This window comes from Acanthochromis polyacanthus, chromosome 23, assembly GCF_021347895.1.
Source record: "Acanthochromis polyacanthus isolate Apoly-LR-REF ecotype Palm Island chromosome 23, KAUST_Apoly_ChrSc, whole genome shotgun sequence".
NCBI lineage: Eukaryota > Metazoa > Chordata > Actinopteri > Pomacentridae > Acanthochromis > Acanthochromis polyacanthus.
In genome coordinates this window covers 19,633,352-19,649,739 of record NC_067135.1, presented here as the reverse complement: position 1 = coordinate 19,649,739, position 16,388 = coordinate 19,633,352, and the positions used below count along the sequence as shown (strand labels likewise).

General features: G+C 42.2%; 1 protein-coding gene across 2 annotated transcripts in view; it reads right to left on the bottom strand.

Annotated features, from left to right (window-relative positions):
• Window positions 1–3,923: 3,923 nt before the first annotated feature.
• LOC110962121 (SH3 domain and tetratricopeptide repeat-containing protein 1) overlaps window positions 3,924–16,388 on the bottom strand; it is a 25,982-nt gene continuing 13,517 nt past the window's right edge. For both annotated transcript variants that reach the window (XM_022210022.2, XM_022210021.2), the window contains exons 5-19: window positions 16,037–16,177; window positions 15,367–15,565; window positions 15,175–15,251; window positions 12,373–12,568; window positions 12,141–12,271; window positions 11,642–11,680; window positions 10,181–11,542; window positions 9,428–9,568; window positions 9,127–9,348; window positions 8,853–9,033; window positions 6,283–6,433; window positions 5,680–5,802; window positions 5,274–5,424; window positions 4,851–5,047; window positions 3,924–4,394 (exon numbers count right to left, since the gene is read on the bottom strand). In XM_022210022.2, coding sequence (XP_022065714.2) covers window positions 4,140–4,394; window positions 4,851–5,047; window positions 5,274–5,424; window positions 5,680–5,802; window positions 6,283–6,433; window positions 8,853–9,033; window positions 9,127–9,348; window positions 9,428–9,568; window positions 10,181–11,542; window positions 11,642–11,680; window positions 12,141–12,271; window positions 12,373–12,568; window positions 15,175–15,251; window positions 15,367–15,565; window positions 16,037–16,177 — 3,566 coding nt within the window. In that variant the 3' untranslated portion in view covers window positions 3,924–4,139. The remainder of the gene's footprint in view (window positions 4,395–4,850; window positions 5,048–5,273; window positions 5,425–5,679; window positions 5,803–6,282; window positions 6,434–8,852; window positions 9,034–9,126; window positions 9,349–9,427; window positions 9,569–10,180; window positions 11,543–11,641; window positions 11,681–12,140; window positions 12,272–12,372; window positions 12,569–15,174; window positions 15,252–15,366; window positions 15,566–16,036; window positions 16,178–16,388) is intronic.

Genomic DNA, 16,388 nt, shown 5'->3' with positions numbered 1-16,388 from the left:
CACCTACCTAATATTTAGTACATAATTTTCTACTCATGTGTATCTTGTGATTGCTTGTGAAGAAAAATAAGAATATCGGAAATGGTAAATTTGAGGCTATGTTTGAACCACAGCACATTTTCACTGTTAATATTAATTATGGCACTGATTCAGAATCTGCAATACCGGACAAGTGGATCCAACAATCTCTGATCATGGGAAAGTTGGCATATGAAAAGCCCGAGCCTTGAGCACACATTAACAAAAAAAGCGATGATGCAGAAGTCAACTGGTGGCATTTTCTGAACCACATGCACTTACATGTTACAATAATACAAAATAAAGTGTAAAAAGCACTTTAAAATATGACATACTTGGTCATAAAAGTGAAAAATCATCACTGATTGAGCAGGTATAACAAGTTGTACCACAAAAACAGAAATGTTCAGTTCAACAATTCACTGACAGTTTTGAATTCAGGTGAACGTGGGTCCACTGTTGCCAATGGTGTTAATCAAACAAGTCCATGAACAAATCCTAACAAAATGAAAACAAATCCAAACAGGGTGAAACAATCTATCTAAGCAAGTCCTACCATATCATTGGGGAAGGGATGAAGCTGTGAGGCTTGAGGCTTGCCAATGAGTGGGGTGGTGAAGGGGCAAATCTAGCCAACTGTTTTCCAGTTCGTTCCAGGGTAGCTCGCCATCAATTCATCCACAGGAGCCTAACCTGTTCAGCAGACAGTCTTCATTATTATCATCATCATAATCACATTTTCCATGAGTTGCTCAACAATGTTCAGCACAGTATGGGTTCAGGTGGGTGGCATCCAGAAATCCAGAAGCATGGTTCCAGTGGTGAAGGCCTGTTAGCACTGGCATGAGCATTAGCATTAGCATGATGCTAAACAGCTTTCAACATGCTTAGCAAGAGTTTGAACTCACTTCCTCTTTGGTGGTGTGATTTCCAGATTTCCAGGCTTGTGAAAAGTGAATGGTTTCCAGAGATGAGTGGTGTTTGATGATCCTGTTGTTCAATTTACTGCTGTGTGTGAGTGAATGAAGCTGATGTGCTTCAAACAAAGGAATGGAGTGGATTCCAGGTGGGAGAGAGACTGCTGGTGATTGGTTCAGGTGTTGTGACTGACAGTGAGCAGGTCCAGTAATATGGAAGTGACTGACTGTGACTGGCAGGTGTCTGTTCATGTTGGGAATCTTGATGGCCAACATGAACTATTACAGAGTGACTATTGCAGAGTGAGTGCTACAATAAGGCCTCTGATAATTTGAGCTGGAATATCCCTTAAGTTGTCTTCCTGAAACTACAACTCTTTATTCCTCACATTGGAGTTGTACTTTGGGGCTTTTATTCACTGCAGTTCATCTACATTCTACAATATTTTCTGTGTGTTCTTTTAAAAATACAAATTATACACTGGATAAAACATGCTAAACATCATTTTCTTTTTTCCAATTTTTTTTGTTGTATAATTTAGTGGATCCTTTTGTAAATAGTGGTTTTCTTCGTAAAGTGATTTATAAGTATAGCTTATGTTTATTATTACAGGCATTAGGAATGATGGTCAGAGCTACAAAGGTAAGACTCCAAATGACCCATCCATCCATCAATCCATCAATCCATCCATCCATCCATCCATCCATCCATCATCTATGCACCGCTTAATCCTCCTTAGGGTCAGATTAGGCAGTGCCCTTAAGATCCCTGACCCAGAACCGGGGATCTTCTAGCTGTGAGGCGACAGTACTAACCACTGCCACGCTGTGCAGCTCACTCCAAATGACCCTCTCTACAAATTACCTCACTTTGCAAAAATTTTTTTTTTCCTCATAAGCTGGTTCTCACATGAACAGGAGCACACTGAACCCTCCCACCCAACAGAGACACACGCACTCTGCAGATGGGAGTTTGCTTTTAATTCTTGTTTTTGTCTGACAGGCTGTGGCCACAGAGGGGAAGCTGGCCGTGGACTGCTCATGTCCACCAATCGACAGTCGAGGTTTGTTTGGATAGACAAGAGAGGTGACGACCAAGACATATGTATCTCACCCAGCTGTGGGAGTGTTTATTTGAAGTAGGCCTTCACTTGAGGAGACACATGGCTCTTTGTTCAGCAGGAAAAACAGAGTGCTTCTGAAAGTAATGGAGGGATGCAGAGAGAGTTCAGTAATATTTATTTTCCTGTGTCTCTGGTGAGCATTTGACACATTATGACTCAATAATCACACACTAATCAAGTTTAAATGCAAGCAGTTTCATGCGCCCTTGGAAGTGATAACTTACACAGATTTTAAGTTTTTCATGTCTTCATGCATGGAAATATAGTTTCAACTGGTCACCTTGTGGTGGTCATATAAATAAAGCCCCTGTGAGCACAGTTACAAACGTCTTTCACTTGGCTCCACCTGGTGGTAGCATCAGAAATGTAAGTGTAGCCAACACCAATGTTGCTGATAACTATGCACTGGAATTGTCATGAGGGTCTGAGACTCAGGTGCAGAGAAGAAAGACACAGCAGACCAGCAGTTACAATATCCATCCATCCATCCATTCTCTATACACCGCTTGCCACAATATACAAAACACAGAGTATTGGAAGGGGAAGAGGAAATGATGTCACTCGGGCACAAATAGACAGACTTCTCCTAAGGGAGACTGTTTGGGAGAAATGTAAAACACAGGAAGTGGCTATGAAAGCTGAGATGGTGTTTCAAGTGACCTGGTTCACCCAAAACTTCCCAAATTAAACAGTAATGAAACTGAGGTCCACTTTATCCAAAACCAGCAGCTTTTCTATTAACATTGACAACTCCTCGGTTTCACCCTCCTCCCAGGTTAAGAGTCTGGGTGTCATCCTCAACAGCTTGTGTGTATGTGTGCAACAATGAGACATAAACTATTTTTATTTGGATGTTTTGATTTCTGACACTTTTGGACAGTTAAACATGCCCCGGGTCAAATTCACCCACAAGCATTATTGTGGGTGAAGCATTATTTCTCACCTTCCTCTTCACAAGGCCCCACATGGGTTTCTGTGGGGTTCAATTTAGGTTAGTTCTGACACTATGGGCCGGGGCTAAGTCTTAAAGAAAAAGGACATCTTGCCTGGGGACCAGACAGCCTTTATATTGTGTATTTCTCGTATATCCCTTATAATGGGAATACAGTCTAGCTAAGCTAGGTTAAAGGACATCAGCATCTCATTAAAACTTGTCAGCAGTTGGAAGCTTGAAGTGCTCTAAAATCTCTGAGTACTACTTTCATCTTGCAATTCAGCGCTAAAGGGCAAAGTTGTTTTTTTTCTTGAATGCTGTCTATAGAGGCTGTGTATGTGGGATTTCCCCCTGGATACCACATCGCTCTGTGATCCCACTGAATTGTCTTGGGTCTTGTTATAAAAGGCTGTCAGTGCTAACTGCACATGAATCAGATTGAGAACAAAACCTTTAGTTTGTGCACGCTTACTCTGCAATCTGTTCCCAATGCCGTTGGGTGACTTTATTCCAGCAGGATTACACTTCCCTTTTAAGTCAGAGTCTCCTTTATGAAAGAAAAGGACACAGTTCCAGACAAGAAATCACCGTCCCCAAGGTTGTAGCATATATAAAAGTAGAGCGATTACTATTGCAGCACTCATTCACATCTTTAACTGACTTTTTCACCATGACAGAAGCTTTGTATTTAGAACCATCTATGGAACTGATGGACAAAAGCTAGTTTTTCGAAGACGAGGCCAGAATTAACACTGTTGTCCTTAACATAAACTTAAATGATCATCCATGTTAACACTGGGGATTTAGTTTTTAGAAAAAGCTGAAATGTGAATGTGAACTCTACTGATACTGCCTTAGGATGCTTATGCATTTACAGTGGAATAATCAGGCCATCACTGGACACAAATAACTCATCTTCAGTTCTGATACTTCGGCTCAGAGTTCTTTAATGCAATGAACAATTACAAAATACAAGTCAGGCTTTGTCATCTTCATTATCCGCAGGAAATGTCTATAAAAAATGAATTTCTTTTCTTCACAGAGGAATCAGCGCTATAAATTTATTGCATGGCTATTTTCTGTACCAAAAAAACAGCATTTGTTTCATCATCTGTGGAAAATTGTCTTCTTCCTACAAGGTCTTTCCTATTGTCCTGTAGACTTGCACTGTGATGTGCTGCTATGCTGCTGATCTGGTGATATATTAATCCTCCTCACGTTCAGCTCTGAAGCATATCCTCTTGCCTTCTGGTAAAAGAAGAGTGAGAGCTCCCGATCTATTAGGAAGTTGTGGTAGATGGTGGCAAGGCGGGTGCACAGCTGCAGCTGAAACCTCTTGTTGCCGAGATCCATGGCTGCAGCCAGAGCTAGGTGGTAGTATCCGGCAGCATCAAAAGGATCCTGGAGAGGCAGAAGCAAAAAAAAAAGAACCAGTCTGTGGGGATTTAGTGCAATCTGGCAGTGAGGTAGCAGATTACAACACACTTGATCACCCCTCTCTGAAGCCTGCAGTGGAACCTAAGGTTGCCATGTACAAAGTGTTGTTTATTTTGTCCATTCTGGCCTACTGTGTAAAGTAATAAGGCTGTGGAACATGGTGGGCTTCATGGAAGAGGACTCGCTCCTTCTGCCAATATAAGGAGTTCATTATAAGCAAGAAGACGCATGATCATGAATATTATATTTCATCGCTCTTATTGAGTCATCTATATTCTGCATAAAGCATTTTAATTTAGTCACAGTACAGGTAATCACATTTAACGCAATGAATGTATCTGTAGGGGACCACCAGGTTTACATGATTTCAGAGTTTTGAAGTAAAGAAAAACATCCCATGCCTATGATCTTATCCCTCACCTTCAGATCATAGAATAGGATGTCTCCAAGTGTCTGGTACAACCTGACATAGTACAGCGTTTCCTCATCAAACTGGAGAGGTGTTGGGCAGAGGGTCAACGTCTTCAGGTAGTAGTGCTCAGCTAGCTCGTACTGTTCCAGAAAGTGGTACAGAGAGGCCAGACGGTGGTAGGCCACTCGCTCATTCAGACACTCGCCTGTATGCACAACCAAACACAAAGCCTTTCAGTAAGAGCACGTGACTTCAAACTGTCAAGATATCTGAATCTTTTAAACTTCGGTTCGCAGCAACAACGATTATAGAGCCGAGAAGAAAATGCTGCTGCAGTCCTCCCCAGGAAATTATTGTTTCGGCAGTGTGATGCTGCTTTTCACACCCTACAGCAAAGTAAAAAGACCTTTGTGTGTGCTGCTTTTGCTTACCCAGAGAGATACTGATGTCCACGGCACTCTGAGCAAATTCCAGTGCTTCTCCATACAGCTTGAGACCGAGCATCACTTCAGTCAGCTTGTTACACAGCCTCAGTCTGGTGTGAATGCTGCTGCTTTTCACTGCAATAGGCAGCGCATAGTCCTACATGGTAAAGACAGATGACAGTTGCATGTTTAAGTATCACACTGTGGTCTTTTTTCCTAGTTGTGACTATAATTCATAACATCATCATAGCACAAAAATGCAGGCCCAAGACTGATAATGTGATTTGTTTTTTCATAAAGTACAGACAAATAATAACCCTACATCAGAATTACTGAGTTTTATGTCAAAGGTGGCCCCATAATGAGGCCTTGGAATGATGACAGCGTTTTTTTTCTTTTCTTTGGACTGTACCCTGTAGAATGTAATAGCTTTGTCCCGGTCCTGGCAGCTGTTGAAGAAAATGTCTCCTGCAGCTTCCAGAAGTTTCAGGATGAAGGTGGTGTCTCCTGTGCCCAGAGCAACATCCTGAGCTGCCTGAAAAAAATAAAACAGGCTTTTAAAAACATTTTAATGCCGAGATTGAGCTGGCAACACAAAAGCCACTGTTTGGTGTGCTGACGTGTTTGAATGGGAAACACATTTCAAAGCACTTTGTAGAACCAAATGAAGGTCAAACCATTTACTAAACCTACAAATTACAAATGTGATGTCTCCATTCATCTTAACAAAACCAATTATTCTACTTTTTAGTATGACCATATAAAATTGACTCACACACCACTTTCAGAATGGTTCAACAGTGTCATACTTATTTTTTTCTGGTCAACCAAAAAAAAAAACAGTTAGTGAGTTCTTATTTAGTAAATCAGTTAATAATTAGGAGTAAAACTATTCCTATACATCGATGATGGAGGACTTTAAATGTGAAACAGATGTATGGGAAGTGTTGGGTTTTATTGATGGTAGTAGTTTAAATATAGTATTATGCTGCAACTGGAAAAACAGATCCCTGACCTGAACATAAATGTCCACAAGCTCAGTCTGGCCCAGAAGGTGGTAGATGTTCCCTGCTTGCAACCAGCCATACGCTTCCTTCTCCCTACAGCCGAGGTCGATGAAAATGCCCAGACTGCTTTTGGTGTGGTCCAGAGCTGCCCGGTAAGCCCTGAAAACATTCATAGGCATTTACATTTGGCAATAATGAAAGTGAATGCCCCTGAAATGTCACAAATAAACCCTTATTGCGTAAGGAAACAAGAGCTCAAAGCAAAAGCAGGACATGGCCAATGTGTTTTATTTTAGTGTTTGTATTTATCTTATGAAGGTTAAACTTCCAAACTTCCAACTTGTAAAAAAGGTAACGAGATACGAAATGAAAATCAGAGATTCTGTCCAAATGAAGCCTTTAGGGGCATTATGGGATTAGAATACCACACCATCTTGCTTTGATAAGTACATCAGTTTCACTGACTATCTATTCATTCAACCACAGTGTTTGACAGACTTATATAATTAAATTTGTTCATTTATTCCTAAGTTATTTATTAGTTTTTTATGTTCTAAAAGAAATAATGAAGTATGTCTATCCTGTTAAAGAAGTCATCCTGAAGGCTACCTACATTATACTGAACTACAGTTGTATTATTTTTTACTCCACAAAGGAGGCAGGGTTATATGACATAGTTATATGACAGTCGGAGTTGGTTTGTCTGTCTGTTTGTCTGTTTATCTGTTAGAAACATTACTCAAAAACGGATTTGGATGAAATTTTCAGGGAAGGTCAGACATGACAAGGACCAATTGATTAGATTTAGCAGTTGTTGTTGGGAGAATACTGTGCACCTTGAGACACAATGTGCAGCACTGAGAGACCTGAAGTGGACATAGCCCACCAAACCATGCTATGGACACTCAATTTTACCATCAGAAGATGGTACTTTTTCACCATCATCTGCATAGATGAGGTCGTTTTGGCTGCTGGGTGTTGGAAATAAGTAGAGAGGGCATTCATCAGAGAAAATTCAGTTCTCCTAGTCTTTTGGAGTCAGAGTTATGTACTTCTTTGTGAAAGCCAGTCTCTTCTCCTTTTGCAGTTTGCTGAGTCACGGGGTTCGTTGCCTCTTGTAAGCTTTCAGCCCCAATGTTTCTGTTACATAGCGATGCACAGTGCTCTTAGAAACATTCTCTCCAAGATTTTTCAGCCTCTGACTGAGTCACTGGCATGACTCGTGTCTTTTATCTTTGGCCTTTCTCATCAGAGTCTTGGCTCTTGCAGTTAAGCCAGATGGACGTCCTGAGCAAGGCAAGTCTTTGAAGGATCCTCCTTTGTTGTACCTTTTCCACTACTTCTGCACCCAGTGGATACTTCTGCCAAGGGCTTGAGCTACTTGCTGACAAGTTTTTCCTATATTTCAAAGAACAATGGCCTGAGCACGAATCTCAGACTCTGAAAAGGTAGCTTTTCCACCCTAACTCCTGGAAATGGTCACAACACTTACAAAATTTGGTTGTGAGTGTAATACATTTCAGTCAAGCAAGAAATCTATATTCTGGAACCTGACAGTTTGACCAAACAACCAAGCAGTACCTGACTGACCAGGTGGAACCCAACAATCAAACATGTTGTCCGGTGGGGAGAACAAACTTTTGGGACACAGTGTACATAGAAAACCTTAGCCAGGGGATAAAAAACATGATGTGCTTTAGCAATTCAATGCTCAGCCATGCCATTAAAAACCAAAGATCGTAGCAGCCTTGCAAATCTCATTGCTTGCCTCTCTGATATTAAATCCAGGATGCACTCATTTTTCTTAAATGTAATAATAAGTCTGAGGTTATTCTGTTGGATCCCCTGAATTCCATCAGCTCTGTTGGTGCTAATCTTGTCTCGGTGTCAAATAATATTACACAAGCTACTAGGAAACTTGGCAATATCTGATATGAATCCCTGTTTTAATGATAAAGTCAAAAATGTAATTTAGTCTTGTTTCTTTCTGCTCAAGATTATTCTAATATAAGGTAATTTCCATCTATTGCTGTTTTACTATGGCTGTTCCATCTGTTGTCGGCTCGATTATTGCAATACCATTTCCCAGCTGGGGCTCCCTCCACTGTCTCCAGTTGGTACACAATGCTGCTGCTTATCTCATTACCAAGTGAAAGAGGCACAATCACATCACCATTGAGCTTTCCTCCCTACACTGGCTCCATGTTAGGTTTAAAATTGATTTTAAAATGTTGGTAAATGGTTGTATTTATATAGCGCTTTTATCCAAAGCATGATACATCACAGCCACCCATTCACACACACATTCACACACTGATGGCAGGAGCTGCCATGCAAGGCGCTAACCACGACCCACCAGGAGTAATTAGGGGTTAGGTGTTTTGATCAGGGACACCTCGACATGAGTTCAACGGGCCGAGGATCGAACCTGCAACCTCCCAGTTACAAGACGGCCACTCTACCCACTGAGCCATGCCGCCCCTACAGAGAGCTGCACAATGTATGTGTGCACATTGCTTTAAACAGCATTGTATTACCCCAGTGCAAATCAAAACAGTCCAGCTCCATAGTCACATACCTCTCTGTGCCCAGAGTCAGGTAGAGCTTGCTGATGGCTTCCAGTGCATCTCCCTCCTGCCTTCTGTCTCCTGTGGCGCTCAGCAGCTGGACCTGGTGTTGGCTGTAGATGATGCACTGGGCCTGGTTTGGATTCTCACACCCATACAGACTGCATAGATGTTTGGTTGCGGTGAGCTGGTCTGGCAGAGTGACAAAGCAAAAACAGAAAGACAGTCTTAACATAGATGATAACAAAGAACAAATGCAAGTGACTGTGTGACTGGCACCCTTACAGTCTGACAGGTTGGCATGGATAGCCAACAACAGAGCCCACTCATAGCAACCTCTCCCATAGTCCAGCTGCCGCTGCTTCACACTGTGTTGTCCCAGCTCCAGCAGCACAGTGATGAAGTTTGCCTCATGGCCTTCTTCACTGAGCTCAGAGAACAGATGTACAGCCTCAGTCAGGTGTCTTTGTGCTAGTCCTTTAGCTCCAGCCTTTAGACACAGCAGCCCTTCATGAAGATGAAGATGAGTTACATCACAAATTTTTGAAAATATAAGCCACATGTTTCAAATGATATTCTTTCTTACCCAAGTTAGCCTGAGCTACAGCCCAGTTTGGCATGTCCTCATACTCTTGGCAGACATCAACAGCAGCCTGGTAGCTCTCTGCTGCCCTCCGGAGGTCACCCATGCATCGAAGAGCCACACCACGCATGTTGAGAATGACACCTTTGTGTTAAATTGAACACATTTACTCAAACAGTTGCGAAAGAACTAATGCTACACGTGCCAATCAACATCGCATATTGTTTTTCATCCATCCATCCATTCTCTATACACCGCTTTATCCTCACTAGGGTCGTGGGGGGTGCTGGAGCCTATATTGTTTTTCAATTAATCCACATTTTAAATTTGTACAGAGAGCTGCACATTGTGACACATAGTATTGGACTAAAAATAATCCCAAATATTAAAGAGATACATGTGCAATGATGTTTGAACTTGAAATCAACAGACAGGAGACAAACACCTATATCAGAACTCCCATAGTTGTCCTGTGTACTCTTAGTGTGTTTCCACCACAGGAACATTTTCCATGGTGAAAATGTTGTTATTTATCCATAGTTCTTGGAGTGCAAAGAAGACATTGGTCTGGGATAGTTTTCAAATATCTGCTTACTTGTTCACAGAAAGTTACCACTAATATCAGTCTTGGGACTAGCTAGTTCATAATCTGGTTCTTGTACAAGCTAGCTAGCGTCAGCAAACAAGAGACACAAATCTGACATTTTAGTATACTGGTTATCTTTTTAATGCATGAAGCCACAGAAGCCCACTAACCTTCCTGAGGGGTTGTGCAATGTTCTGGCATTGAGGCTAGGACTAAGTCCAGAATTTCCAAAGCAATATTAGGCTGACTGTTGTCAATGTGAAGCCATGCCAACCAGATGAGGGCACTGTTTCTTTCTAGAGCAGGAATGAGGGCTTGCTGTGAAGATGGGCTGTTGTTGATGAGAATATGCATATGGCGGATAGCATGTTCCACCATTTTGTGCTTGTAAAAGAGCTGGCAGAGACAAACAGTTAGTTGATGACTCAAAGCATAGTAATTGTGACTTCTGACATCATGGACCATGGTAAAAGAAAGAGCTTGATGCAAATATGGAGCGACTTGAGGCAGAATGGTGCTTTCTTGTTTTGTGTTGTCACACTGTCTGTTGACATTGTCCAAAACTAAAGCCAGACTTCCAAGGCAGTCAGACAGCATAGCAGAGGGCTGGAGAGAGGCTCTCCTGGCTGAACTGACACTCAGGTGGGGAAGTTGGAGTTTGCTATAAAGCCTTCCCAGGGTCAGGTATCCATCAGTGGGTGAGATGCTCCATGTTTTCTGAGCTTCATCACAAAGAACAAGCAGTCTTTCCAGATAAGGAACAACCCAAACCCCCTCAGCATGGGCCCAGTGGTATTTCGCCAACAGAAGACAAGCTCGAGCCTCTGCCATTTTGTTGTGAGAGAGGACAGCTTTCTTGAGGATGTATTTAAGAACAGAGTTGTCTTGCAGGCTTTTCAGGCAATCTGGGACTCCCAACAGCAAGGCAGCAAGTCGTTCTGTCAGAGCAAAGAAACTTTCTGTGTTTTTCTGCAAAAGATATATGGCAGCCAGGTTGGAGTAGATGCTAGCCAACAGGCGGAGGTCTGTGAAGACTTCTCGGGGAACATTGAGAGACTCCTCTAAATAAACCCGGGCTTGGCTGAACTTTAATCTTCCAGTACAGAGCTTACCCAACAGGAAACACAATCGAGTCTGCGGCCAAAAGAGTCGTTTCTTCCTGGCTGTTTCCCTGGCAACACCCAAAAAAGTAATCAGCTCATCATCGTCTGAGTGACCTGTAAAGGTGGAGGATGCGAGCAGTTCAGGGGTCAGTCCGTACAGAATGCCAAACTCTGCTTTGTAGTTTTGTCCTTCCAAAAAGGAGAAGAGCGGAATGAAGTTCTCTGTGTTGTTTTTTCCTTCTACAACTGGGTGAACAGTGAAACAAGGAAGGCTTGGGTTTTCTGCCTCTGTAGCTGGGACTGAGTCCTCTGGATTACTACTTATGGTCACAATGGAATCTGGTGGTGAGTCTTGTCCTTGATCAAGAAGTTTCTGAACATTTCTCTTCAACTCATTTTGCTGTGTGTCAGCTGTTCTTGAAGAGTTGGCTGTAAAAAAAGTAATGGGAGAAAAACCGTGCCGTCATATAGAGAAGACAAGACACATTAATAAAACAATGTATGACATATTTCACTGGCACTACTTACGTGATGTTTTTCTTTCTAAGTCCTGGTAAGTGATGATATCTGATCAAACATGAAGTACAAGAAAGTCAGAGAGAAGACATCATAAAATGTCAGCAAGTAATCATCAAAGCTCATAAACATTACATGCTACAATACATTTCAGAGCTTGTTGAATTAATCTAATGTCTAAAGTTAATCTGAAGTCAGAAATGAAAATTTGAGAATGTGTATGTTTACAGTTACAGTAACAGCGGCAGGAGAGAAGTTGAAATCTGGTCCAAGAAGTCTTGAAATTTATGAACAGATTCATAAAAATAGTGTAGAATTATGCCTTACAGGGTAATGTACCAAGAATTTGTGCTTGCAAAAGCCTCTAAATGCAGAATTAGTGTGACTGTTTCAGTTGTGGATGTGGACAATGTGAAATTGGATTTGCATTATAACCTGTAATACATAAATGAAGACAGAAAATCTCTGTATAGCTGTGTGACCTGACAGTCCTGCTGCCTGTCTGTCTTACCCAGTTTGTAGGTACAACCAATATCATTTTGAGATTTGGTCTTCAAGACTGCAATGGATTCCTCTATGACTTTGTCTTCTTGTCGACTGAAAAACATCCATTCTTCTCCATCCAAAAAAATATCTGAGGAGCTAAATTGATGGCAGAGATTAAACAAGGTACAGGAAATTTAAAAATATTTTGATGTGTGCTTTGTTAAAATAACTAATGCTGCTCTTGTGGATATACTCACTCGCAAATATCAGCGGATGGTTTCACCAAACTTGTCTTGACCAGACCCACCTCACCTGTAGCCTCCTTCTGCCCTGTGAACCAATTGAAACAAGACACCAGAACTCCCACGATGGTGATGTGATCACCGGGTGCCACACTCAGCTCATCTGGACCCTCAGCATCATACTCCGCTGTGACCAGACAGGTTCCTTTGGCTGAACAGAGCAGAGGATAAATGAAACCAGTTTGTTACCCAACTTTCAGAGAGGCTTCTAATACTCTGTCTGCTGACCATCACATGTCCCTGGAACAGATAATCCTCACTGATTCCACAGTAGGGAAAATTGCAATTGCTTTGTAAACTATATTTCCACGTAAAGTGAATACATATTTTTAGCAATAATAAACAACAATGTAAAGCATTTATATAGTATGCTTCACGTTAGCCTAGAATATTTTCTAAAAAATACTTGAGGGCGCTGCACAGCGGATTAGTGGTTAGCACTTTTGCAGCTAGAAGATCTCTGATTCATGTCCCCACCTTCCTGGTATCTTTCTACATGGAGTTTGCATGTTGTCTCTGTGCATGCGTGGGTTTTCTCCAGGTACTTCTGCTTCCTCCCACAGTCTAAAAACATCCATCCATCCACTATCTATACACTCCTTAGTCCTCATTAGAGTCGCGGGGGGGCTGACTTAGGGTAAAGACAGGGGACATCATGGGCAGGTCACCAGTCTATCACAGGACTACATATACAGACAAACAGTCACATTCACACTTATGGACAATTTAGAGTTACCAATTAACCTCAGCATGCTTTTGGACTGTGGCAGGAAGCCGGAGTACTCAGAGAAAGCAAATGCATCCACAGGGAGAATATGCAAACTCCATGCAGAAAGATCGTAGGAAGGCCGGGACATGAACCAGGGATCTTCTAGATGCAAAAGTGCTAACCACCAAGCCACTGTGCAGTCCTCGTCTTTTGGCTATTCTAAATTTCCATCTGAAAGACATCTTGTGCTTCCCCACCTAAAAGCCATCACAGACCCTCTTCTGGACCCCCTACAGTTCATCTACAGAGCCAACAGGTCTGTAGACGACGCCGTCAACCTGGCTCTCCACTTCATTCTGCAGCACCTGGACTCAGCAGGAACCTATGCCAGGATCCTGTTTGTAGATTTCAGTTCTGCTTTTAACACGGTCATCCATGCCCTGCTCCAGGACAAGCTCCTCCAGTTGAGTGTGCCTGCCTCCACCTGCAGATGGATCACAGACTTTCTGTCTGACAGGATGCAGCATGTGAAGCTGGGGAAGCAAGTCTCTGAGACCAGGACCATAAGCACTGGCTCCCCCCAAGGCTGTGTTCTTTCCCCACTGCTGTTCTCCCTGTACACCAACAGCTGCACCTCCAGGCACCAGTCCGTCAAACTCCTGAAGTTTGCAGATGACACCACCCTCATCGCACTCATCTCTGATGGGGATGAGTCTGCTTACAGACTGGAGGTAGACAACTTGGTGACCTGGTGTAGCAGGAACAACCTGGAGCTCAACGCCCAGAAGACAGTGGAGATGGTGGTGGACTTCAGGAGGAACATAGCCCCCCCTGCTCCCATCAAGCTCTCTGACTCCACAGTGCTCACCGTGGAGTCTTTCTGCTTTTTGGGATCCATCATCTCCCAGGACCTGAAGTGGGCGATGAACATCACCTCCATAACCAAAAAGGCACAGCAGAGGATGTACTTCCTGAGGCAGCTGAAGAAGTTCAACCTGCCAAAGACTATGATGGTGCACTTCTACACAGCCATCATAGAGTCCATCCTCTCCTCCTCGATCACCATCTGGTACCCTGCAGCCACCACCCGGGACAAGAGCAGGCTGCAGCGCATCATCCGCTCTGCTGAGAAGGTGATCGGATGTAACCTGCCATCCCTCCAGGTTCTGTACACCTCTAGGCTCTTAAGGCGTGCAACCAAGGGGTTGGCCGACCCCTCTCACCCTGGACACAAACTTTTTGAACCCCTCCCCTCAGGCAGGAGGCTGTGGTCCATCAGGACTAAAACCTCTTGCCACAAAAGAACAGCTTCTTCCCCTCTGCTGCATCGCTGATAAACACTACCCGTGCCACTGCAAATCAGCTCTGTTGACTATTTTAATTACTACTGCGTAGTAACTGCACATACCTTATCTATCTTAACCATATTTCTTACATCTCTTTTATTTTATCTGTACTTGCACCAAGAGCACCAGAGAAAAGTCCTTGTAAGTGTAAAACCTACTTGGCAATAAAACCAATTCTGAATCTGATTCTGATTCATATTCTGATCTCCAAATTCAATTATTACCAGCTTTTCAACTCTAAAGCCAAAATGAACAGTCCTGAGCTTTATGGATTAAAGACGTAGGAAACATCTTAAGTCTCCAGCTGGAAAACATGCTAATTATTCGTCGGCCTAATTAAAATAGAAAAATAGAGAATAAATAAAAGCCTCATGACACTGAGTCAGTGATACTGGTGTAATTGAACCATTTCTGAAAACTCTCATGTGTCTTGTAAACTCTAAAAAAACTGATTCAACAGAAATGAAGCACAACAATACATCATCTATTTCAGTCATATTTGTAGCAGGTTGTCTCTTTACTGAATGTGCCATGTTTGGCAGCTTTAGAAAAAATAGCAACAGATTGCATTGTAGTACCAGATACAAGCTGATCCCTGTACAAAGACCTCAGAGGTGAAAATGGCTGTATAAGAGCAGTGAAAGAAGCTAAATGACAATTAAACTATTGTAGGTGTTTCAGATAAAACAGGAAAGTGCTTACCAAAACGCAGAGGGAAGTCACAGGAGGGTTTTCCATCACCAACTAAAATGCTCTCTGCACAGGATTTGAGAAACCATCTGTTGATAGATCGGGTCACATGACCACAGAGTATGAGATCTTAGATGTACTACTGTTTGGCAACACTTGAAATTGGTCAGAATCACTTGTATGAGACTATGTCATGTGACTCACTGATGGAACGGGATGACTGGCTCCAGAGAAGGTTTGGGTGCAGTGCCTCGAGCTCCATCGGCCAGGCAGAGAACAGTCCATCCCGAGCCCAGGAAAGGAGGCTCAAACTGGGCTATGTCTCCCTGCTCCAGGTGGAGGTCTCCTCCAGAGGTAGAGCTGTCAAACATCTGGTTGACACTACAGCTTCCAAACAACGAACCTAAGGAGAAAGCAAGGCAGAATGTGAATATGACTCTCCTTTCTAAAACCCATATTGTCATATTTTCACTCAGTTTTTAAAATCATTAAATAAAAATTATCTATGCATACAAGTTATTTATAAGGTGATAAATATATTTTAAATTATTGGTGCAAAAAGGTGACAATTTTAACAAATGACCCCCACTAGACCACTGATAACACACCAGTAATAATAATTCTGATGCCGTTGTTTCTTAGAATTAAGGTTACATTGTATATTTGCTTTCTCTGCTCTTCCCCCCTTCCTTGTCCCATAAGAAGATAAAAATATTCAATGTGATGTTGCTTGCATTCGTCGTCCATCTTCTACAAATTTACCTACAGTACTATATATTTGCACTTTAAGAACAGTGCACTAGTTTGGCTTCTGCCCTGTAGAACCTCTCTTGTCTTGGATGAGCATCCTCAAAAAGTACATTTCAGCACCTACCTTCTTGCATGAGGATGCCTTTGTAGATCTGGTTAAGAGTTTCCTCTTGAATGGAAACTTTGATAGTGATGTCTTCATCCAAAGAACTAAGCCAAAACATCTGATCTAACAAAAGATTTTCCATACAGTGGCCCAGGAAACCTGTACCAGAGGAAGATGAGAAGAAAAGGTATGTTAGTCTTGAGTTTCTGATGACTCCTATGACTCTGAATTTCAAATATTGTAATTACTAATACCCATGCATCTGTGTCAAAAAAAAAACCCACAAACAAACAAACATCCACATTCACAAAAAAAACCTCACAATATTTTGGTTCTTTCATAGAGTTATTATAGGTCTTCTGAAAATATG